General features: G+C 42.9%; 1 protein-coding gene across 8 annotated transcripts in view; it reads right to left on the bottom strand.

The window, feature by feature from the left end:
* Ptprt (protein tyrosine phosphatase receptor type T) overlaps positions 1 to 25,270 on the bottom strand; it is an 810,280-nt gene that overhangs the window by 66,759 nt on the left and 718,251 nt on the right. For all 8 annotated transcript variants that reach the window (XM_033767165.1, XM_010631417.3, XM_033767166.1 and 5 more), the window contains one exon: positions 9,672 to 9,759. In XM_033767165.1, coding sequence (XP_033623056.1) covers positions 9,672 to 9,759 — 88 coding nt within the window. The remainder of the gene's footprint in view (positions 1 to 9,671; positions 9,760 to 25,270) is intronic.

Genomic DNA, 25,270 nt, shown 5'->3' with positions numbered 1-25,270 from the left:
ATATATATATATATATATATACATACATACACATACATACAGTTAAATTTAAAATCTGACAGCAAAAGTAATTAAAAATGAAACAAAGAAACAAACATTTCTTCTAGGTAAATAGAGGCGTTAGGTATCTGAAAGGATGATGATGTTTGCTAATAGCTTCTATTCGTGCATCTATTAAGAGCACACCTACTGGCACCTACTATGTGCCAGGTTAGTCAAAGGAAACAAAGTGTTACTGAAAACAAGTCTCACACTTAAGGAGTTTGTCCATTTAGTGGGTGAGATGGAATATATACAGAAGTGAAACTTCAAGGTCTACAAGGAAGGAAATAGAGGACTTCCTGTAGCGACACGTGAATGAGGAATTAAAAGTGCATGAGGCTTGGTCAGTTGAAAATGAGAAAGTCTTTCCATTAGAGGGAACAGTAAGAGTGAAGGTAGAGATGTGAAAACAGCAAGCACACTGGAGAAGATGCAAAGAGTTTGCTGTCCTGGGAACACCAAGTGTGAGGGGTGGGCAGAAGAGGCTGGGATGGTGCACAGGAGGATTACCACGCCGCATTAGGGCTGTAACACTAGAGTAGGAGGCTGGGCTCTGTAGGGCATTCAAATAGTGACTCTTTTCTGGGCCCACAGAAAGGTGTTTTGGTATGAAATAACCAAAATTCATCTCCATCTAGGCTGATCTCTGGCAAGAGGAATATACTTTAAATGAGTAATGTAAAGATATGAAGCAGGCAGGGATCAGATCTGGAGACAGATCGTAGCTCCATCATGTAGCAACCCAACTGATCTCTCTTAGCTTTTGTTCCCTTAGCAAAACAAACCCATACTATCTCGATCTCAGAATGGTGGGAGAATCAAATGAGAAAAGGTAGGCATGGCAAGTGCTAGGATATTAAAAGAATGAAAAGCTAAGCAACAAAGTGGCAGAGGATATTTGCTAAACCCAATCTGATAAAGAACATATATCCAAAGTATACAAAAGAACACTGAAACTCAATAATAAGAAAATAGCCCAGGTAAATCAATCTGAGCAGACATTTCACCAAGAAAGATATACAGATGACAAACAATCATATGAAAGGATGTTCAACATCCTGTGTCATTAAGGAAATGCAAATTAAAACAACACCGAGATATCAGCACAAACACATTAGAATGGCGAAAATCCAAAACACTGACAACACCAAATGCTGGGAAGCATAACAAGAACTCTCATTTACTGCTGGTGGGATGCAAAATGGCACAGCCACTTTGAATGACAGGTTGGCATTTTCTTACAAAACTACTTTTACTATGCTATTCAGCAATTATACGCTTTGGTGTTTACCCAAATGAGCTGTAAACTTAAGTCCACATAAAAACCTGTGTGTGAATGTTTATAGCAGCTTTGCTCATAACTGCAAAAAACTTGGAAGCAACCAAGTGTTCTTCAATAGATGAATAGATAAATAGATTGTGATGTATCCATACAATAAAATATTATTCAGTGCTAAAAACAAGTGAGTGATCATTCCATGGAAAACATAGAGAAAACTGAAATGCATACCTGTGAGTGAAAGGAGCCAATCCAGAAAGGCTACACATGTGATTTCAACTACTTTCCTGGAAAAGGAAAACCAATAGAGGCAGTAGAAAGAAAGTCACTGGATACTAGGGGCTTGAAGGAGGGGGGAGGTTGAATGGATCAGCTGCAGGGCATTTTAGGGCAGCAAAATTATTTCATATAACATGATAATGGTAGATATATATCATTATGCATATGTTAAATTCTATAGGATCGTGTAACATAAAAGTGAACCTTAATGTAAACTATGGACTTTAGGTAATAATGATGCATCAGTATTGATTCATCAAGTGCAACAGATGAACTACCCTAATGCAAGCTGTTAATAAGAGAGCATAGAGTACACGGGTAATGGGGAGGGAATGCATATGAACTCTGCACTTGCTGCTCAGTTTTCCTGTAAACCTAAAACTTCTCTAAAAGAGAGTGCTAGGGCAGTACCTAGTACACAGCAGGTGCTTAATAAGTAGTAATTGAGGGCTAGATGTGAGGCAAGGAGTGCTTCGTCTGCCCTCCTGTACTAAACACAAATCCATCTATCTACAGCAGCAAAGCACTGTTGTGTGCTCATTAAAAGGGCAGGATGCAGCTGTAGGTCCACCAGAAAGGCACTGCAAGGAGTGGCAGTGTCCTCATGGTTTATTTATTCCTTCTGGGAAATGCTAATATTATTCTGTGTCCCTTTCTTCTCCTAACTTTATATAATTAGAGAGATAAAAAATTGTGTTTACTCACACGCACATGGAGAAAGATGGGGAGGCAGGCGATGTGAAGGAGTTTATACGAGGTAATTTACAAGCAGCCCAGAATGTTCATTATGCTCTATCTACATTTTGCAAGCTTGAAAAACAGCTAATTTGGTCCTCCTCATTTGATATTCAAGACAAGGAGAAGAGTTAAGTAGAGTCATGTGGAGGAGAAGCAAACTCTAGATGGCGAAGTGAGAGAAAAGGTGAGGGGCCCGGTTCCCCTGGGTTCTCACAGGCAGTAGGAGATGGGCAAGGTCTGGGCTATGGGGTGGAGGGAGCTGCGGCAGCAAGTGATGGGAGACGAAACTGCAAGACTTGGAGGTCCAAAGACCTCTCCCCGCTAGGGGAACCACAGGCCCTGCAACTAGTCTGCTTCTCCTTGCTTTGGGACAGTGACCCGTGTTAAGTTGGTTAATGTTTTACAAACAGGTCTGTGGTGGAAGAGGGATTCTGACTTGTAATGTTTACTGATTTCTGTGGCGTAAATACTTCCACTGTGTCCAATTTCATGTTGCCCACATGGCATCATCCACCCTAAGAATTTCTGAGAATGTAACAATCTATTCTTGCAAGCTGGCATGAACCAGCTACAGCACATTGCTGACAGAGAACACACCCTTATCATACCCCACAAAGCCTCACATGATCTGATGGTCTAGGACCCACTTCTCTCTCGTTTGTTCCTCCCCACACAATACCCTGATAACTATGGATTTTAAATTGCTCATATGCATTACATCCACTCTTGCCATAGGGCTTTTGTGTGTATAAAAGGACATGCTCATCCAAGGCTGCCAGTTGACCTGGATCCTGTATTCAAGTTCTCCCTCTCCTCATAGATGACCCCTGTCTGTACCTGTAAACCCAGCCCATCCTGTTCCAAGATGGGTAGCCATGTCTTGTCTTCAGTAAGAGATTGGCCGGGCTAGGAGGGCAGACATAAGACCTACCACGCCCTACCCACATAACCTGGAACAAGGTATTACCTTCCCCGAACCTTGGCGAACCCAGCTGTCACATCTATCTTTGCAGACTTGCTGCAGCTGTGTATGTTGTAAGAATCAACACAAATGCATTAATTCAGTTTTATCATTATTCCAGACCAGGGACACTCCAAATATGGTCTCTGCACCAAGGGAATCAACAACTCTTGGAGACTAGACAGAAATGCATATCCTTGGAGTCCACTTCAGACTTTCTGAATCAGAAACTATTCTTTCCATGAGACTCAGCACTGAGTGTTCCAAGAAGCCCTTCAGGTGACTGTGATTACACTCAGGTTTGACTGTGCAGACAAATGTTCAGTTATTTAACATCCAGTTGCCCTGCATGTTCAATTTAACCCATCCTGGGAGGCATCAGAAGATCTTACTGGAGCTGGATCATGGTACTAGAGCCCCATCAAGGGCCAGATGGCAAGGTACGAGGGAGAGAATTTCCCCACGTGGAGAGTATATAATGTTCCAGGTACCATTCTGGGAGCTGTATGGATGCTCTGCATTCAGATTCAACTCCAGAGGCAGATATCATTATCCCATTTTGTGGAAGAGAAACTCAAGAGTCCACGAAGTGTAATACTCAGAAGAAGGTATAGAGTGGAGAACTTCTTCACATGCTGGTGGGGTCCTTATTCCACCCTGAACCCCAAGACTCAAGGCTTTCACATCTCTCCATGCCAGGCTTCTACAGCACCCTCTCCCACCTACATCACATCATCTTCAACACTGACCTCTAACTTAGTCTGGTCACATATCCACCACAGAGGAGAGAGTTAAGCTTCTTCCTTTGCACAGTCTGATTCAACAAAAACTACAAGGCCCCCCCATCATCAGATGTAAGTCAATAAATCAATCATCTCAAATCACCTACACTTTAAGGGAGAATCACTTTAAAGAGGTGGGGCCAGGGAGAGAATATCATTTGGATGTTCTTCCTTCCTGTCTTCTGGGTACAATGGAAGGAAAAGGAGAGGGGCAATTTTTCAGAGAAAAGAGATCTGACTCATTACAATGAATTGTGGAGCTGAAAAACCATTTCCTAGAAGTATTGGAAATGTTAATGCCCTCATCCTGCATGAGTGGATTGGGAGGATGCAGGTAATTCTGCCGAGACTGCCTGGGCACCTCATTGAAGCTAAAGGTCTGCACATTCAATCTTGATTGAATTGCCATTATCAAGAAAGAGGGTGGCTTGGGTGCAACAGACACAGCCCCACATTCAGCACACCTTCTTGTCTTGCCAGATCCATGCTAGCTGAAGATGGGAGGCTCCATCTGCAGGGCACAATATGCAGCTTCTCTAACCTTTGGGGAAGGAAAGGAAGACAAGGGGATTAGAGGGGCAGTGGTCTACCAGATGCCCCACCTTGCATCCTTGGCATGCTGCTTAGGCGCCTTTCCAAAGGAAGAAAAGAAAGTTCCTTATATGTATTCCTCAAGCAGAGTCAAGGAGTTAGACACAAGTAGGTGACTTCGGAGATGAGCTCCAGAAACAGAAAGGAATAAGAATATACAGAAAGGAAAGATCCCAGCAAAGGTATGTCACCTAGTAGTTGCCACCCTGGAGAGTTGGGACTTAATCCTTCTGGGGAGCTCAGGGAAAAACATAGTACATGCACCTCCTAGTTATTTCACCTGTGAGGAGAGGGAGCTGTGGTACACCTGCTCCTATCAGTCACTGGTTAAAGGTAGAATTGGGGACACAATTTCTTTGCACTTCTTGCCCACTGGTATCTGCAGGCAGGAAAAGAAGGCTCACCAGCTAGAACAAATCTTCAAGGAGATAGACTCAGGTGTTGACAGTTGGAATTAGGGGCAGAAATGGAGAGTATTGGGGAATATGGCAGGGTACCAATGATTTCTCCTGACTTCTCTGGCTCAGAAAAGAGCCACCATTGGAGACAACAAAGGGGCATGGAGGCTGAGTCAGGAGCAATGGACTAGGTATTGCTGTTGTTACTGCTGCCATCACCTTAGGAATCAGCACAACCTGCCTCGACAATAGGCCTCTAGGTTTGTTTTGAAGCTGAGTTCCTCTCTGGGAGTGGGGCTCTTCACGCACATACGTGACCACCTCTTTTGGGAGCAGAGTGCTTTTCTGAAAAGCTTGTCTGAGATTGACCCCTTTTCAGCTATATTTTTTTCCTCAAAAGCATGGATGTGGCTTCATGTAGAGGACTTCTTGGCAAGGAGTGTGTGGCACCCTGGGAAACAAACAAACAAACAAAAAAACAGAACTCTTATCTTGGCTGTGCTACAGACTGTCTTGTGACCTAAGGCAGGACAGTCTACATCCCTGGATCATCTCTTTTCTATGAACTCAGGGGCTAGACTTAAAAGTCTGTGACTCAAGTGGACACACTAGATTCAGATTCAGTACCATTCATCATGACCTCTTGGCCCAGAGATCCAATTTGACCTAAAACTATCTCACAGATAAGAAACTGAGGTTCAGAGAAGTGGAGGGAACTTGTTGAAGTCTTGTTCAAGGTAAATGATAGAACTGAATTTGAACTTCAGCCTGCCTGACTTCCTGTTCAAGACTCTAATATATTTGAGCCTTTCTTAGATGGGGGAAAAAGAAGTTCCAGAAACTGCGTTGGGCATGCTGTGTGCCTTCGCATCTATTGTCCACTTTCTGCACCTGGCTCTACAATCCAAGAGGCAGAACTCTATGGAAAAGCTGCCCTTCTTGAAAATACAGACACCCCCACAATTTCTCCTTCAGTAGGTCAGGGCTGGGCATTTCTAACAAGTTCTCAGGAGGCCAAGAGAACTCCTCTCCTCTGCTTCTGCTTGGGCTCAGCCAGTCAGAAGTAGAGGAAGAAGACTAGGTGGGAAGACGAGAGCAGGATCCCTTATTCCTTCAACTCCCTCTGTTGGGGAGGTCACTCAGGCTCACACCTGTGGCCAGGCTGGCTCTCTCATTTCTGGGTCCTGGTAAGCCTTCCCTGCAGTATCCTTTGGGGTCTGAGGTCACCTTTGGCTCTAGAGTCCTGAGCTGTCCCTTGAAGGCTCTTCACTCCTAGAGCACACCTTTACGAAGGATCTCTGGGTTATTGCTCCTCAAATTATCCTTTTTGGGATCCCATCTATTTCTTGCCGAGATCACACCTCAGCCTAGAAGGGAGATTCATTTTATGAAATTTTCAGAACTTTCCATCACTCTCTCTTCCTTGGTCCAAGAAGCATTAAAGCTTCCGTGTGGAGAATGCTCTGCATGCTTGAAACCTCCCCCGGCCACAGTGTCTTCCCTGGAGCTACCTGGAAGCAAAGGACTCTTTTTTCTTATTTCCCCTTCACCTCCTTCCCTTTCCCTCCCTTTCCATTTCCTCTCCCTGAAACCATACTGCCTCTATTACTAAGTTCTAAATAGAATCATTTGGAAGAAAGGGGTGATTTTGCCAAGGTTCCCTTTTACTGTTTCATTTGTAGGCAGTGCCTTCCCTCCTGCACTTCCCCTTTAATCTTCTCTGTTCTCTCTGGCTTGGGCCTTTGTCCTCCATTCTGGCCTCTGGGTGCTTTGGGCTCCTTAAGATGCTAATCACACCCGGTTTTCTTCTTGCACCAAGAATATTTCTATTTATCAAGGCACAGCAGGCTTTGCCTTTGGGAGGGACACATACAAGGGCAGGAACACTTTCCATTTCTTAGGGCTGTTTCTCTTTTACCTTTTTTATTTCAATTCCAGGATTTCTTTCTTTCTTTTGGTTCCCTTTATGTTTAATGCTGCTTTCTGAATCTACTGGTTACCTGGCACTGTCTCTTTGCTCCTAGGAACCAGTGCAGACTTGCACTAGCCCTGATTTGTTTCAGCATCACTGACCCTCACATCAGCAAGGAGAGTCAGGTTTACTCAAGCCCATCAGGGTAATATCTTCAAGGTACTGGAATTATCTCTGTCTCCACTTGAATTTCCCCAGGAGTAGGGTGTAACAGGCATTTCAGGGCAGGTGGTTTCTTTAGGCGAGGGGACCATCTTGGGGAAAGCTGAGAAGTGACACAGGAAGAGAAGGCAGCTAAGAAAGGGCTACTGTAGGGCCCTTACTACTGAGTTTGCCCTCAGAGTCCTATCGGGGCAGACCCAACAGCTGGGAGTGAGGCCTCACTGCTGACCCCAGTCCTGCCTCAGATCACCACCCTGCCAGCTGTGAGTTGTTGCACAGTGAGGTCGCTGGCCACGAGGCACGAGAGCTGGGCTCAGCGGTGGAGCTCTGCTTCTCTGCTTTCTCCTTCCTTCCTAGAATCCTGCCTCTCGGGAAGACCTTGCAGAGGGATGGTGTTCTCTTCCTTTTCTCCCTCCTGCATACCATGCCCGACTCTCTTCTTTCTTACTTGAATTTACCCTTCTAAGCGTGGCCTTGCTCTAACCTGCTTCCATCTGTCTTTGCTGAGTGTTCTGTGTCTTATTTTGGAAGCACGAGTCACACTCCACACGGTCCTCTCCACATCCAATTTCTTTTTCATTGGATACCACGTCGTACCAGGTTTGGGGAAATAGAAAAGTAAGATGCTCACAGTCCTCACATCATACAGCGGCTATGGCCGGAGAGAGAGACTGTCACAGGGAGTCATTCAGTTGCATCTCAAGTCGCAATGATGACAAGGACCAAAGGAAAGAAAAGACATACGTTGTAGCTAGGAGTGAATGATGGGGTGACCGCATTTGAGGCATCAGAAGAGTTCTGCGAGGAAGTGGGGACTGGGCTGAGAGCTGAAGAATAAGTGGGCCTTAGGAGAGCAAAGAGAGGAGAGAAGGGCCCTTAGGCAGAGAGAAAAGAACGTACGAAGGCCTGTGTCAAGGAGGGGGCATGGGAGGCTCCAGGGACTGAGTGACAGCCAGTTCAGTTTAAGTGAAGAGGCTGCCATGAAGTGGGCCTGTTGTGATGGGCCTAGAGAGATGGCCGAGGGTCTTGCAATAAATAAGGAGGACTCAAAAGGGAAGAGAAAACATTTGGAGAGCTTCCAGTTTTAAAGAGGTCTTCTGACTTCAGCCAGGGACTTGGGAGGCAGAAAGATAGGACCACACTGGATGGGGAGCAATGGGGAGGCTTAACAAAGTCCAGATAAGAGCTGGGGGTGGCTCAGGGGAGGGCGAGCCGTGGAGACCTGAGGAGCTATGCAGGTTGGCTTCCACTCCTTGGCACGTCTCTCCATAGGCTTTGCCCCAGGGATGTGGCCCAGCCTGCGGGTCCACATCTTGCAGGGAGTAAGGCTCCCTTCACAGGGCCCCATACTTTTTTTTTTTTCCATATCTGTGCAACATCGTTAGGAGGAGGACATTGGGAAACCCATTTTACAGAGACAAAGATGAGCGCCAACACCTATCACCACCTAGCCCATCATTCAGTGTGTCCTACCTGGACTTGGCATTTGTCAGGGAGAAGGAACAAGCGGCTTGATATTTAAGGCACAGTGGGCACTGTGCTTGAGCCAATGATGTTGGGGACCAGTCAGAGCAAGCAGCCACCTGCCCTGGAAACAGGCACTGCATCTCCCTGAGCCCAGCACAAGAAACGTTTGGAGGAAGCCCACACATCATAAATCTTAATACACGTTTGCTGACTGTTTGAATATCTCTTTCCGACAATTCGCTTGCAAGAAATCGTGCTGTCTGCATTACTATCTTCCAGGAGACAAATTATAAATGTTTTCTGATTAGTTTCACCATTCATAGCACATTCCTAAATCAGCACAGGAAACAGCTAAGCTAAAACTTCTGCCTCCTTCTTCCTTTACAATCTGCATGTATCTTATTCTTTCCCTCTCCAAGTTTTTTTCTTAGGCACGTCTAGACACTTAAAACAAAAGAAAACTCCGAATGATGCTAGGAATTGTCATTTACTACCCCTTTTCTCCCCTTTGGCTGCATTACGCGACCCTGAGATCTGAGTGGAAGGACAGCTCCCCAGGCAGGTGGTGAGATGGTGGAAGCTCCAGGTTGGCTACACTGAGTCAGGTAAAGGCTGCTTTGGATCCCGTTTCTCATCACAACACCTACTCAGCAATTTGTCTGAGATAACATTTTCCTGTCTGTATTTAGGTTGCCTCGAAGACTGCACACGCCAATATCCGGTGGTGGCAGTTCTTGGATGCTACCTGTGTTGGTTACTCAGTTCTGTGGTGGTTTGCTTTGCCCCCCTCCTCCCAGAACGGAACAGCAGTCATGCATTAGTGTTTGGTCACTGCCTTTGTTCAGGTTTCTGCCTCCTTTGCTGGGACCACTGTAGTAGTCTTCTGACCCACAGCTGGAAACATCAAGGGCTCTTCGATAACCATTTCAAAGTAAACAATAGCTTCTTGCCACTATGTTCACCAAGCTTGGTGCTTAGGCTCTCCCAGGAGGGTACCTACAAGATATGATGTTCCCATATCGATTCTTATTGCGGTTTTCATCTTCCTTGGCTGTATCCCACGAAGCCGTCTGCCCCTCTGGTAAGGCCTAAAAAGCAAGGGCAGAGTGATTAGGATAGCCAGAGGTGGAAGCTTCATCCACATGCAAATGAAGCAACAGAGAAAAGCAAGAGCCCACGGCAAGGGGATGCTCAGGGTAAAGGGCAGTGTGTCCTTGGAGGGGGCCCGGGAGAACACAGTTTAGGCCTTCCACGGACTCCTCCCTTGCTCTTTTACTCAATTGTTGATGCCTTCTGGGGGCCATTCGTTGACAGGATTTCTAGTAAGGGACTCATTTGTTCATTTGTTCACTTACTCATTCACTCATATTCACAGATATCTTTTGATCCACTAACATGTTCTGGATACTGTTCCAGGTACCAGGAGTACAGAGAAATAGATAAATCCCCTTGAGCACTGGACTGACCGGAAAGTGTAACAAATAAACAAACACAGAGTCACGCATAGGGGAAAGTGCTATGAAGAAAATAAGGCAGAATAAAGGAATAGAGATGAAGAACGGGAATGATGTCAAGTTACGCAGTCTAGGAAGTAACATTTAAGTTCATTCCTTAATGATGTGAAAGAGCTGAGAAATGTAGGAAGCGCTTTCCAAAAGTAGGCAGGTGTGAAGGTGTTCAGGCAGCAACCAAATGGTCACATTCGAGGACAAGAGTGAAGTGGTGGGACTAGTGATGGAAGCCCAAAGAGGAGATGGCAAATACAGATTATGTAAGGCAGTATCCTTTCTGGTTACCAAACTGAATATTATTCCAAGTGTGACAGGAAACCATGAAAAATTTTGAGCAAGGAAGTTACCCAATCTGTTATGCAAAGTGCTTTATGTCTCATGTATGGGATAAGATTTGAAAAAAGCTAGGAAAGAGGACAGAGATCAGACAGGAACTTATTGCAATGTTTTAGGCAAAAGATGGTACCGTAGACCCTGGACCAAAGCAGTGGACACAAGACGAGTGATCGTGATAGTTTCTAGGATGTTCAATATTGGCGGTGTGGGCTGCCTCAGAAGCAAACTGAGAGATACGAGGTTGAGTACAAGTGGTTTATTTGGGATGTGGTCTCAAGGAGCAAGGTTAGGAGGATGAGGGAAGGGAGACGATCAAGGGGAAGCAGGGCACAGCAATGACCAGGTTACCATCGTGCAAAACTGAATCTTAATCCCATGGGCAAGTCTCATAGATTGGAGTTGTCCCATCAGAGATGGGACATGTACCCATCAATTTCTGGTAGAAGACAACTTTTGGGAACTCTCTAGCACTTCTGCCATACCTGTAGGCAGAGCAGGTATATTCTTTTATCTTAAGGATGCTCTCAGGTGAAAACTGCAGTTGCTTACAGTCAGGCGGGCATGAATGCAGAGGGGATATGCACAGGGCAACAACACACCTACCAAGGTCTGTGCATGAAAGAGGAATGAAGACTGACTTCTAGATCATTGCTTATCAATGAAATCAATGGAGAGACATCATTTACCAAAGTATAGAAGTCTGGAGGAGAAACAAGGTTGGAGAGGAAGAAAATGTGTTTGGGTCCAGAAGGTGTTTAGCATTGAATACTGTGTATTTTTTAATGTATCCAAATACACATTTATGTCTCAGGTATAGAATAAGGCTTGAAAAAAGCTAGGAAAGAGGACAGAGATCAATTCAGAACTTATTTCAATGTCACAATAATAACACTAATTATGACAGACAAGTTTGATGCGTCTATTAGGCATTCAAGCTGCAATGCTAAGAAGTTAGAAACAGAGATCTAGAGCCAACGGGAAGGAAGGAGACAAGATTTTCATCAATCAGTGCAAGAGGATGGCACCACAGATAAGACAGACAAGCAAACACACAGTGGGATGATTTCCCAGGGCTACAAGCCAGGTAGTCTTGAACCTGGAGGAACAGTCGGATATTTCATAGAGGGGAAGATGGGCACTGCAGACAGTGGGATAGCTTTAGCAAACGTGCAGAAGCATGGAGATCAGACTATGTTTTGCTGACTCTCTCCATTCTGCTAGTGGAACAGGGTGGATGACTTGCTCGTGGTCCTTGTATTATTTCTGCAGCTGGATTTGCAACAGTTGCAACCTGCATGGCTCTCTGTCCCCAGTGCAGGAAAGGACATTTATGGAACACATCATCCTTGTTATTCCTGTCAATCCCTCACTAGGTCCATCCTAAATCAGGAGGAGTCTTAATCAGATTGGCCAAAGTGTTGCCACTCAGCAGGTCCTACTTCCTGGACAGGCAGGTTTGCCTTGTGGTACAGGCCAGTGCTCATGCTGACATTCAAGCTGATCTTTGGGAGGTGGATTTCCTATCCTAAAGTCTCTGTGACAAAAGCAAACTATCTGTCCCAACATATCCTCTAAAAGTGGTATAAAGCCAAGGACAGGTTACCCTGAATGCTAATTTCTTGGTAAAATGCATAATGCTAAGTACCTGATATGTGCCACAGGCTGGGTTACATTTATCATATTGAGGACATATTGAGGATATACCTTAAGGTTTCTTTATGGCTGTGTATTGGAATTACCTGAGGAGGTTTTAAAACTCCTGAGCCAAGGCCTTATCTCAGATCGGACTCTTTGGAGTGGATCATAGGCATCACTGTGTTTAAAGCTTTCTAGGTGATTCTAATGTGCAGCCGTGACTTTTACAAACAGTGGATTTACCTAGAGAAATACTTTCCCATGAATCTCCTCTTTGGGTTCTCTTGCATTGGGTCCAATCCATTCTCCTCTGTAATCAGAGAGATCTTTCTAAAATGTGAATAGGACCCAGTTATTCTCCTGGTGGATGACTTCGAAACTCTAATAGGAGGCCTTTTATGACTTCATCCTAAATCCTCTTTGTTTATTTTGATATGCAACCTCAAGATGTCTCAAACTTTTTAGATTTTTACACATGGCTCTCTCCTCCTGAAATTCTCTTCCACCTGAATCTGCCTGGAAAACTCCTATGTATCTTTCAAAGCATCTTTTCCTTTGTGAAAAGCTCTCTGTTCACAGTTCCTCTCTGTTTTCTCAGCCTAATAATCGAAATATCTGCCTCTCAACTTAGTCATAAGCTCCTCCAATGGAAAGGGTAGCTTCTTACTTATGATCATATTTTCAGGACCCAGCTGATTCTGTATTTTATGTACCCTGGAATGACCCATTTGGAATGAATAAATGAGCAAAAAAATTAATGAATGAAGTGACTCTGTGCCATCAGAAGGCAAAAGTCCTGGAATCTCAGAGGCATGAGTGACCTTGAGAATCACCTAATTATGTTTCTGTCCACAATGGCCTTCCAGGTAGCTGGTGAGCTGATCCACAGCAGCTATTACTTGGATACCTTCGGTGATGGGTAGGGCACTTCCTCCCAAAGCTTACTGCCTCTTTTTTTGAGCAGACTGACTCGTTTTCTCTTTACTCTGACTCCCTCTGTTCTTCCTTTGTGCCCCTTCGTGAGCCACCCCAGAATGCATATGTACTCTCTGTGCTGTGACCCTGCAGAGATCTATGATCTGCGACTCCCACAGTTCTTAAATAGTCCTCTTAACATCAAGACTATGCCCTTCAGGATACACCCTGAATGCAGCTACTACTGAAAACCCTAAACCTAACACAATAGTTGTGATGAGTGAGTGGCACTTCTCCATGGGAAAGCATCCAAGTACCTGCCACAGCCCCAGGAAGCTGTGTCTCCCCCTAGTGGGGTGAGGAAGACTTTGTGGGCCTGGGGGGCTGTGATGAAGAGGAATGCCTAATAGAGGGCCCAGGAGGGAATGATAATGACCCCATAATTGTCAAGCTTTGATCACACATCTATTTCCCTTTCTAGGGAGCTGTAATCAAATAGGGGATAATCTCCTCAAGGAAAAAAATCTGAGGGGTAAAAGTATGAAAGAGAGACATCTCTATCTTCAAAATGAGTGAGCCAGGGGCATTATTTTTACATTAGTGGCTAGTTACAGTAGATTGACCAGGGAATGGTGGCAGTCATTAGGAGCTAATCACAATCGTTTGAAACCAAAATTGCCATCTCATTATACTCATCCATTATCAATCTTCACTTTTTTCTTTTCATTCTCTTCCCCTTAGAGTGTGGAACTCTATTTTTACATTTTTCTCTCCTAGTGTGGAAATATTTCCTACTCTTTACCAGTGTTGCTTTTCCAAGGTTGTTACTTTTTTATTTTTTTAGGCTAAAGAGGTATTTGGGGATGTCCTTGTATCTGGAGAACTGAGCCATGGTATTCACAGAATCCTCACAGGTCAGATTTGAAAAGATCTTTTAAGAAAATTTTAGCTTATTTTTGTATCAGCACAGTATGGTCTAGAGTCAGAAAATGACCTGCCCCGAGAACGTGTTCTGATAACTTCCCTTCTTCCTTCTCTTCTTTCTTTTCACAGAGACCATCTCAGACCAGGCACTCTGCTAGGCCCTCGAAATACTGGCAAAGGATATGACAGACACAATCTTGAACAGTTCTAGTTGTGGGGAGGGGTGGACAATAAGCAAAGAGGTAATTATTTGCAATGTGTGATCAAGGTAATGAAGAAGGAGCTGGGTAGACAGTGGCTAGGGAAAGGGACTGCTTTCTGAGGTAGGCAGCAGCACCACTGAGCTAAATCCCCAGCCAAGGGGACTACTTTGATAAAGTGGTTCAGGCAGAATTCTTGGAAGGATGACACGTGAGCAAAAAAAAGGTCAGTTCTGGAAATTGGGGAGCTGGCCAGGCCCTCCCAGCTGGGCTTGGTGCCTGCTAAGTACAAATGATCCCACATAACACCAGTATCGGTCAAGGCTGCTCTGAGATCAAGACAGAAGACCAAAGCAAGACCATTCTAGAGTCATAGCTGATGAATGACAAAACTATGAGCACTGCAAACCAAAAAATCTGACCATACATACCCTACCCTGGCTGATATGAGTGACTACTGCCTCTTTGCTAATCAGTGTTGGCTGCCCTCTAGCCTTCTCTTGTGATAGCTAAAATTTGTCAGGATGCCCAGTGACATCACTTCCTGTAGTTTCCAATCTAGAATGAGGCCTCACTTCATTAAGTCATCTCTCACCTCATCTAACATGGCCCACTTTCTGTGAATCCTTCCTAAAAACCCCCTCTTGAGATGTCCCATAATCCATCAAGAGGTGCATTCACCTTACTGCCACAAGAAATAAGCCCAACTTGTTCAATTCCAGGTGTGTTCCTGATGTCATTGGCTGCCACACTTGAGCTGAAAACTAGATGATGAGCAAAGGCCAGCCATGGAAAGGCCTAGGAAGGAAAGCTTCAGGCCGAGGGAATAGCAAGTGGAGAGGCCGTGGGATGGAATGAGCTTGTTGTGTTCTAGAACTTGAAGGAGGCTCTCTAGATCAAAGAGAATAAGCACAAGAGAGGGATAAAATCAGATGAATTGTGTGAATGCTATCAAGCACTGGGAGCCAGCAGGGACACTCAATCGAAGTCTTGCTGACCGGTCAAGAATGTGAGTTTTATTCTAAGTCCAAGAGAATGCTTTGGGAACATTTTAAAAGAAGGAGGCTGAGTCAGTGTCAGCTGAGGACATTTGTTTCTGGAACTCTCCCTTCCTCCTTGTTCGTAGGCTTAATAGATTATAGGGTAAAATGATCACTGAGTGCCAGGCCCAGACTAACTTTCCCTGTGATTGTAACCTCCCTTCCTAGCCACAGAGGCCCTTGGAACCAGTGGGCGGCTCAGATCACATGATCACAAGTCACAGGGCTTAGACCTTGCTGTGTTGACTCAACTCAGGTCTGTGCAACCAGCCTCTATGTTCCCACTTGGTACTTTAATTTTCTGCTGGAACTGAGGATTATCCCTGTTGCCTACTTGACTGGTTGTTTCTTCTACTCGTGATTGGTCTTTCTAAGCTAAAAGAGTCCTTTCTGAGGCTTTTAATGCTTCTTTGCACACTCTTCTTTAGACCTAAGCCTATTTGAATGACGCCCTGAATAGTGTGACATCAGAATACGAAGCTTCGGAGAGCAGCTCACCTCCCATCCAAGGCTGAGGCTGTGCCAGTCCATTTCATTTACCCATTCACCCCCTAGCTTAGCAGGTTCTGTCAGCTATGATACCTCCCATCACTCTCCCTGGTGTGACTGTATCCCTGGAGATAACTGGATGTGATAAGCCCTGGGGTAGAGCAAAACCAGGCCCAGGGATTGCTGAACAGGCAGTTCCTGACTGATGCTTCAGGGCACACCTGGGGGTCTGCCTCCTCCATGGCCAGACCAGCTCTCTGGGAATCCCCCTGCCTCTGCCCACCACTGCACCCTGTGCAGGGGAGATTCCAGAGTGTCACCAAGGAGGCACCATTGTACCTGGGACTGACATTTATTTTTCACTACATATGTGAATGAGGGGGAAACACAAGGCTTTGCAAAAGGCAGGAAGACTAGAGAGTCTGGAAATCTTTACAGCAAATAATTTTACCCCCTAAGGTTCAATGAGTTTCTTCCCTAAAAATTGATATAATAATACACAGTTCCGGTGAAGGGGAAGGATTCAAATACAGAGGAGCAGTATGAGGAACTTTTTTGGCTTTCTTTCCTTGGAGGTTTCCTGTATTGGTATTTATATGATTCCATTCATTTATTAAAGCTCACAGCATGCATGATACATCTCTGAAAAATAAAATTTCAAATATCTCAATAAATAATATACACCCTACAGAGTTTTGTGATAGTTACCAATTACCTGAGATATTGTGCATAGCCCTGGACACAATGCTTGGCCAGTACTAGGGGTTCAGAGACTCCTCCTTCCTACTCTTTCTCAAAGATATGATATTAAATTTTCTTACTCCACTCCTAGAATTTACTCTATGCCCCCATTTGATCAGGAACATTTAGTTTATTGTTATAAGAGCCAAGATTAGAACTGTTGGCATGGATATCCTGGTTTTCTTTGGACAAAGGAAGTTCCCAGCATTTCAGTTTAAACCTGGGACCATTCTGGAAACCTGGGACAAGCTGGTCACTCCAGGTAGAGGTAGGACACAATATTCAGGGTGTGGCAAAGGGTTTCTTGATCTGTTGGGAGTTTAAAGTGTGGTGGTTTCAGTGGAGATTCATGGGTTTATTCACCACTCACATTTATTGAAATCCGTGGATAGCTGGTAAGTGGTAAAGGGTCATGGACCATTGTGAAGCTTGGGGAAAACAGAAAAGCCCCACATCTAACAGTGTGCACGTGACATACCCTACCGATTTCTACATATAATATAAATGTTTTTTGAAGGTGACACTGAGTATCTTGAGGCAGGATACCTTCAGCTATTTCACTCTAAGGTACTGTTTGAGTTAGTGGTGGCCTTGGCAGAGGCCAAGCTTTCAAAAAATATAGCATTCTGTTCTGAAAAGCACATGTCTTGAGGACTATAAATGTCATCAGAGAAAGCAGGAGAGGCTGACTTCCAACGTCCATTCAGCATGGCATCAGGAGAGCAAATATTATAGTGTACTGTGTCACTAAATAGACAGTAATTTATGAGTTCGGCTGGTGAAGGTAAGAAGAAAATGAGGCTACAGCAAGATAGGCGTATTTGTCTGTGACAGGAACTTGGATCAAAGCAGAACAGTTGAGCCCATGTCTGTGCGTGGAGACACATAGCATCCTTTAACGGGCTCCATTAAAAGATGCATGGTTTTCTTAAAAGACAAATTTTAGGCCAATGGCTCTCAAACTTTGGTAGTACCCAGATCTGCTAAGGGAATGTGGTAAAATACAGAGATCCAGGCTCTATCCTGCATCAGCGAGTCTGTACCTCAGTCACTTACTAACTCTGCAGCTGATTCTGACACATGTGACAGTTTGCAAGCCATTGCTTTAGGCAGCAAGTTCCTGGGGAGATTCCACTTAAAAGGCACAGGCAATGCTCTGTGCACCCACAGAGACTGCCACAGATGTAAGGGTCTTTCTGTGTTGGTTTCTTTCTTTAAGAAATGTTGCTTTTTTGCACTTGATGGTACTATTCTCTTTTAAATACATTTTTATCTTTAATTGACACATAATCGTGCATTCTTACGGTATACAATGTGTAGTGATGAGATCAGGGTAATTGCCATATTCATCACCTCAGACATATATCATTTCTCTTTGAAATATTCAAAATTCTCTCTAAAATATAGATGTGTCTGCTGTCCATCTTCTCTTCACTTCTCCTTCTCTGGACCCTCCCCACACTCTGGAGATCACTATTTTACTCTCTAGTTCAACTCTTTAGCTTCCCATATAAGTGAGAACAAGCAAGTCTCTTTTTTGTGCCTGACTAATTTCACTCATTTTACACAATGTTCTTCAGTTCCATCCATATTGTTGCAGATGAGTTTCATCTTTTATAGATGAATAGTATTCCATTGAATATACGTACCACGCTTTCTTTAAGCACTCATCTGTCACTGGCCATCTAGGCTGATTCCATATCTTGGCTATTGTAATCAGTGTTGCAATAAGCATGTGAGTACAGGTATCTCTTTAACATACTGATTTCAATTCCTAGATGTATACCCAGTGGTAGGATAGCTGGATCATATAGCAGCTCTGTTTTGGTTTTTTTGAAGAAGCTCTGTACGGTTTCCTATAATGTCTGTATTAATTGACATTCCTACCAAGAATGTGTGAGAATTGTCCTTTCTCTCTGCATTATCAGCAGCATTTGTGGGTTTTTTTTTTTTTGGCCTTTTTGATATAATAGTTCCCATTCTAACTGGAGTAAGAAAATATTTCACTGTGACTTTATTTTGTATTTTGATGGAACTATTCTTAATCACATAAAAGTTTTTCACTAGCACTTTATATTTAAATTAGGTTGATATTCTATATTTATATCCTGTTGTCCAGATGCTTCAGGGAAGAGATGAGAGAGACATTGTCTCTACTTTCAAGCTGAATGGGGAAGTTCATAATAGGGTACTCCTGTTCCTTTTGGCTCTGAACCTATGATCTTGGGAGTCTCCTCATTATACTCCAGCCTATAGCACCATGTTGTCAATTGTCTATACACCATGCATAGATTTCTGGGTGCCTCTTTCTGGACTAATAACTCTCCCCTAAACTTAAAGTCACCTGGGGTTAAGAAATCTGGACTATCAGAGGTCATGTTTGTCACCTTATTGATTCTGCTAAGGAAAACTCTACAAAGTATAAGATTCCCATTTTATCCTCTAGCTAGTTTCATTTATTTTTGCCCCTGTGGATTCTGTGTTTCACTTCCAGAAGTTGTCTGTAGCATTTCATTTCTTTTATGTTTCAAACTTTATACATGTGGTTCCCTCAGTTACATGTGATTTTCCTCTATCCAATCTTCTACTTTTTTTCAACTCAGTGCCTCATCTTTTATGAAGTTGCTGACTGATTTTGGTGAGTAGAAGCCACAAAAAGTGAAAATAAATAAAAACAACCACCACCACCTGCTTTTGTTCTGGAACTTCTCTTATTCACAGATCTCTAAAGTATTTTAACTAAAGTTCTGTTATGCAGTTATATAGTATGTTGAGAATATGAACTGCTTTTAAAGAAGGGCCTTTAGTTTCTCTATTTAACTATTTCCAGTACCCAAAAGAGTGTAAATTATACAGTAGGAACTCAACTAACCTTTCCAGTTAGATGAACAATAGTAAAGAAGCATATTTTATCAGGCTGCAAAAATCCATACTATTCGCTCAAACATTTCATGGAAGATGAAAGTGGAATCTAGTGAGGAAAGAATCTTGCCTAAGATCACTCAGAAGCTCAGAAACTGGTTGAGAACATGTTGTTTCTTAGCCAGGGGTTTTCCCAAGGCATTACCTGCAAATTGCCCATTTGGTTGGGAGGATTCCTGTACACAAAAGATATTGTTTGCTGTGTCACTAAACAATATTGGAAGGAGAATTGATGAAAATAGGCTAAGAGGATAGGACTCAGTTAATAGTGTCTCATGAGTTCTTTCCCAAGTCTCAAGCCACAGTGATTACTGATGCTTTTTGGTTGTTCTCTGGAATGGCCAGTTTTATTTTAATCCAAAGGAGGTGGATTAAAATGAGCAGGAGGAGCCTAGGTCTTCCAGTTTGGTCTTTATGAGACTCCAGAATTGAAAAACAACCATGGTTTTCCCTTTAGTTTGGACATCTTACACTAATTTCTCATGCTCCTACCCAGAATTATACTCATCTGCAAACTGAGGAACTGGACCAGGATCCCTCCGGGGTCACCTGCAATGGGATGTTAAACCATTCTGTTATCGGGTGAAGAGAAAGAATGTGGTGGACAAAACAGATATGCACTCCGCCCCTGCTCAGGTGGCTCTGGGATGACGAAAAGTTTCCACCTCCATGGTTGTGCTCTATTAGGAAGCTGCCTGCCTGCCACCATCCACAAATGACTAAGAACAAGATGGACTCTACCCTCAAAAGCTGTGCACATGGTGTGTCCGCCCAGAGCTGGAAAGTGAACAAATGTTTGCTCTTCATTAGGCTGGATCATATTCCTCACAGCTGTTCCTTGTTGCCTTAAATAGTCTTAATGGAGCTGTAATCATCAGACACCTTCTGGTCGCCCTACTGAGCTGGTTCCATTCATTACAATGACAGACTGTCTGGATTGGGCCGAGATTAACACACTTCCCTTCCTTCTTCTCTATCACAAAGTCACCTCTCCCTGTTCTCCTTCATCTTCCTCAAACCTGGCGCTCTCCTAATCATGATTGCTATAGTTAGAGGGTACATACAACTCTGTTCTCCAGCCAATATCCATTGGCATTTATACGCATGCCTAGGGATTTTGTTTTGTAAACGGGGAAGGTGGAAATAATTTGGGATAGAGGCAGTAAAATGGGGAGGGTGGGCATCAGTTCAAGGTCATGGTATGTTCACTGACTGAATATGGCTGTGTTACATCATCAGGAAAGGCCTTGAGGGCCAGCAAACAAAGTAAAAAAAGGCAACAAGTCTGTGGACATGGACAGTGCACATTGAGAACTCTCTGGGTTCCCCTGTACCAGTGGCTCTCAACTTTAAGAGTAGATCATAATCAACTGGAACATTTAAGAGAATACTGACCGCTGGGCCCCTCTCTTGGTGATTTTGATTCAATTAGTCTGAAATATGGCCTTGGCATTTTAAAAACTTCTCCAAGTAATCTCAATGTGCAACCAAGATTGAAAACTTGTGACTGAAACCCAGATTTGCACAGCAGGTTAACTTAATTTGTCTTAGTCCTTCTTGTGTTCATAGGAGCCCAGGGCCACTTGGCCAATCTCAGTTGTGAGAACTTGAGATGCAACCATGAGAGTAGTAGCTCTAAAGAGGGAGTCTCATCGAACTATAGATAGGAGGGAGCCCAGTTGGCCTGGCCAGTTAGTTCCTGTTTAGGGTCCCAGAATACTGGTGATAACAGAGTTCTTTAATCACTTGGACCCTAGTCCTCAATGCACAAATATGTAAATGAGGCTCCTACATAGGAAATGACTTGCCTTAGGTCACTCAGATATTTAATTCAAAGACTTAAATGGGTCTTGAATCAAGGCATCTTGACTCTCAGCTCAGGACAATTCATGTATTACTTCAAAACAGTTGAACTCAGAAAATATATTCAGAGAATCAAATTTTCATGCCAAAGACAAGAAGCTGATTTTATGGCTCTACATGCAGTGTGTGCGTGGGCTTGTCTGGGCTCTGTGCCCAGTCTCCTGGTTTGGGCAGTCCTATGTTTTCTTTGAATTACTGTCCTGGTCACCTACCTGCCTCTGGAGTCTCTTCTCTGATATCCACCAGATTTAAAGCACAATCTAGCTGTGAATGGTGGTGCAAGCCTATAATCCCAGCACTTGGAAAGCTGAGGAACAAAGCTCACCACAAAATCCAAGTCCAGCCTGGGTTATATAGTTCAAGGCTGGCCTGGACAACAAAGTATATCAAAAAACTGAAAAAGTACAGATTTACTTAAATATTGCTCTTTTCTATGGTTTCCATGGCACTTACAATAAAATACAAATTCCTTACTTTGCTGTATTCCCCATTCCCTCCATGCTGGTCCTTGCTGACAAATTCAGCCTCATAATCTCTACACCCATTCCCATATTTTATGTATCAAATGGCTTCTGGTGCCCCTGACTTATTCCCATTCTACAGCTTGTTCTATTTCCTCTGCCTGGAATACCCTTCCCTTCTTTCATTTCTTTCCTTTACTTATTTCTCAAGAGATGGTTTAGGCTTTGTGTCTTCTAGAAAGTCACTGCCTACTACCTGTAGCTAGGGTTAATGTACTCTACCACCATGAGTTCCTATAATTGCAAGTATACCTCTGTTGTGGCATTTTGTCAAAAGATTAAAATGATCAGTTTATAACTCTGTCTTTAAGAATAATTTAAGGCAAAGTCTCTGCTTATTTCTTCTCCCTGTTTCCTAGGACCTTGGTACAATTCATGACTCGTGGAAAGCATTCATACATCTTAAGTTGTAGTTCTGAAAGGATCAGTCCTTGGTCCTTGTCTCTTTATGCTTAGTGACCTCACTCTGTGGCTTTAATATCTATCTGTATGCCAGTGACTCCCCATGTTTTCTGTCTAGCTCAGTCTTCTTTTCCAAGTTCCCAACTCACATAGCTAACTCTCGCCATCTTGATTAAGTTACGTAATAGGCATTGGAAATTCAGTTAAAATTGAACTCCTGATTGTTCTAATTTTCCCTTACTGGAAGCTTCTCATACCTGTTGGGTGGCAATCCCATACTTCAGTGCCTTAGCTAACAGATTTAGGGTCACTCTTGAGTCCTCTCTTCCACTCATATGCCTTGTTTTAGAAAGTCTTGTTGGCTCAATCTTTAAAGTGTATTTAGAATCTAATCATTTTTTTGTCAAATGAATTACCATGTCTCTAGATGGGTTACTGCAGTGGCTTCATCACTGGCCTCCTTACTTTTGCCCTGGGCTCCACATGTCCTATTGTCAGCGCTTTTAACAAAATGTTAGATTATTAGCATTTGTCTTCTCAAAACTGCAGCAACTTTTCATTTCATTCAGGATAAAAGCCCAAGTCTTTATAATGGCTCACGACACATAGCAGCATCATTCTCTCTTATTTGTTCAGTGTAATCTCCTATGACTTTTACCCCATGCTTATTGTACTGCTGCTACCCTGATCTCTTTGAGTCTGCTTCTATGTGCCAGGCATATTACTATTTTGATCTTGAACTCCCTTCCTGCAAATATCTCCAACCATGTCTATCTTCAAATATCATCTCATTGAAAAGACTACACTACTACCCTATCTAGCAATGAAATCTCCCTGACTTTGTGTCTCTTCTTGATTTACTATTTCCTTTTCCATGGTTCTTTCCAGGGCAGACTGTATTGTTTAAATATTGTACTTTCCAATATGTATGCTCTGTATCCTCTTTTAGATTCTGGCACTGGCTCTCCTCATCAAGAGATGGACTCTAATTCCCCTCCCATATAATGGGGGAATTTTAACTTGCTTATACACAACAGAATGTGGTAGGAACGATGCAATGTTATGTTTGAGTCTAGGTCTCAGAAAGTATTGCACTTTTTCATCTCAGATTGGAGGCTCACCTTTGGAGCTCTGAGTGACCAAGTAAAAAATCCAACTATTGCAATACTACCACAGTGTGAGGAAGCCCAGGCCTCCTGAAGAGGCCATATGTAGGTGCTCCCATAGGTGTTCCCCAATGAGACCTCAGCTGCCAGCCTGTATCAATCATTACACATGGTAGCAAAGACACTTTTAGGTAGTTTTAGCCTCCAGCTCTGGAATCTTCTAAATCAAAGTTCTAGAAACTATGGTGAAAAGACAGACTGTCTCTCTCATGCCCTATCCAAACTTTTGACCCATAGAACCAATGACTACAATAAATCAATTGTTTTATGTTGTTTGGATTTTGAGTAGCTCATAACACAGCAAACAATATTTTTCACTGTTATTACATTATTTAATGTATTTATCTTTAAGCCTGTGCTTATTTCCCATTTCCCCTTGCTAGCATATGAGCTTCCTGAGGGCATGAATCTTTACTATGTTCACTGTCACATGTCAGATGCCTAGAATAGTCCTTGGCAATAGTAAATAGTAAATATTTACTGAAAAATGTGTAAGTGATTGTGCAATTGAATCGAATCTTAGAACATACAGCTTGCTAAAGCTGAGAGGTCCTGTAGGTGTCAACTTGTCAAACCCACTCATTTGTATGAAAAAGCAGAGCAGGATAGAGAAGTGACAGGCACTAGACAGCACATATCAGGTTGGTATGAGAGCAGAACTACAGACTTAAAAGTCTTATGTCTATAATAGGGCACTAAGTCTCCAAGCTGATCTCATTCATGCTCACAATGAAGATTCTAGATGTCATTGGAGCCTTTATGATCAAAGCCAAAGTCAGCTATATTCCAAGAAAGTGGATTAGTGTATTGTGGAAATTAGCACATTTTCAGTAAGTAATGTTTTTCAATAAACCCTCAGTTAATCAGGAACTACTGTTAACTAGGAGCTAGGCATTCCAGCAAGCTGATCAATATAATTTGAACTAATTAAAGGCAATGCTAGTCTCATTAGAGATATTTTTGGTAGAGGTTCAAATAATGGAATAACATGTATTATTTGCTTAACTCTAGAAGAAGGATTTTCCATGCTAGAAAGTTTGGAAGATACAAACAGATGCAAAGAATACATTTTAAAAAGCAACCCACCATACATGGGTGAATGCTTTTAAAGAGATACTCTGGAAGAAAATGTATCAAGATATTCAAGTACATCTGTTTTTCTGTCCTCAACTTTTAAACTGCAGGTTCTTAGAATAAGTGTTTCTTAGCCTTTCACCACTTGTACCCTTTTTTGATGATCCATGTACCTAACTTAATGTTATTTGACCAATTATTATGTCTGATGACTTAACGAGCCATCATCATATTGAGTACAGCTTTACAAACGACACACCCTCTCCTGACATTTGCTCTTCAAATAGATCTACATACATGCACATAGACATGCATACATGCATTATCCTCCCCAGTGCTGGGACCATTCATTCCTCTAGGAAATAAGATCCAGGGATATGAGGTGATGAGATCATCTCCTTCAACTCTTACTCCAATATTCTTCCAAAATTTATCAACCAAGTAAATAAAAAATGTTATTTTACTCAGACTATATTTGAAATTAACTGCAGATTCTTCCAAGCTCACAATTACTCACATCTATTGATATAAATGTTTTTGTCCTCACAGATATGCCAAGCATGCCCCTTGCCACTTTTTTTTTTTATACTCTCATAAAGTTCTAGGACCAGAGAGGTCCTTAGAAATCACCTCATCTAAACTCTTCATTCAACTAATAAATAATTTTTTTAAAAACCTGGATAGTGAAATGATATGCTAAGATCACAGTTTACAATCCTAGAATCCAGGTGTCTGAACCCACAAGTTTAGCACAACTTCATGACATTGCATGGCTTCAGAAATACTGCTTTGTAAGTCATTTCTCAGAACACAGTCTGAGAGATAAATTTAGTCTGTATTATCAAGTATTCCAAGTGTGT

The sequence above is a fragment of the Fukomys damarensis genome, unplaced genomic scaffold, assembly GCF_012274545.1.
Source record: "Fukomys damarensis isolate Sample0158 unplaced genomic scaffold, DMR_v1.0_HiC HiC_scaffold_22, whole genome shotgun sequence".
NCBI classification, from domain to species: Eukaryota; Metazoa; Chordata; class Mammalia; order Rodentia; family Bathyergidae; genus Fukomys; species Fukomys damarensis.
Note: the sequence above shows the minus strand (reverse complement) of the source record. Positions and strands in the feature narration are given on the sequence as shown.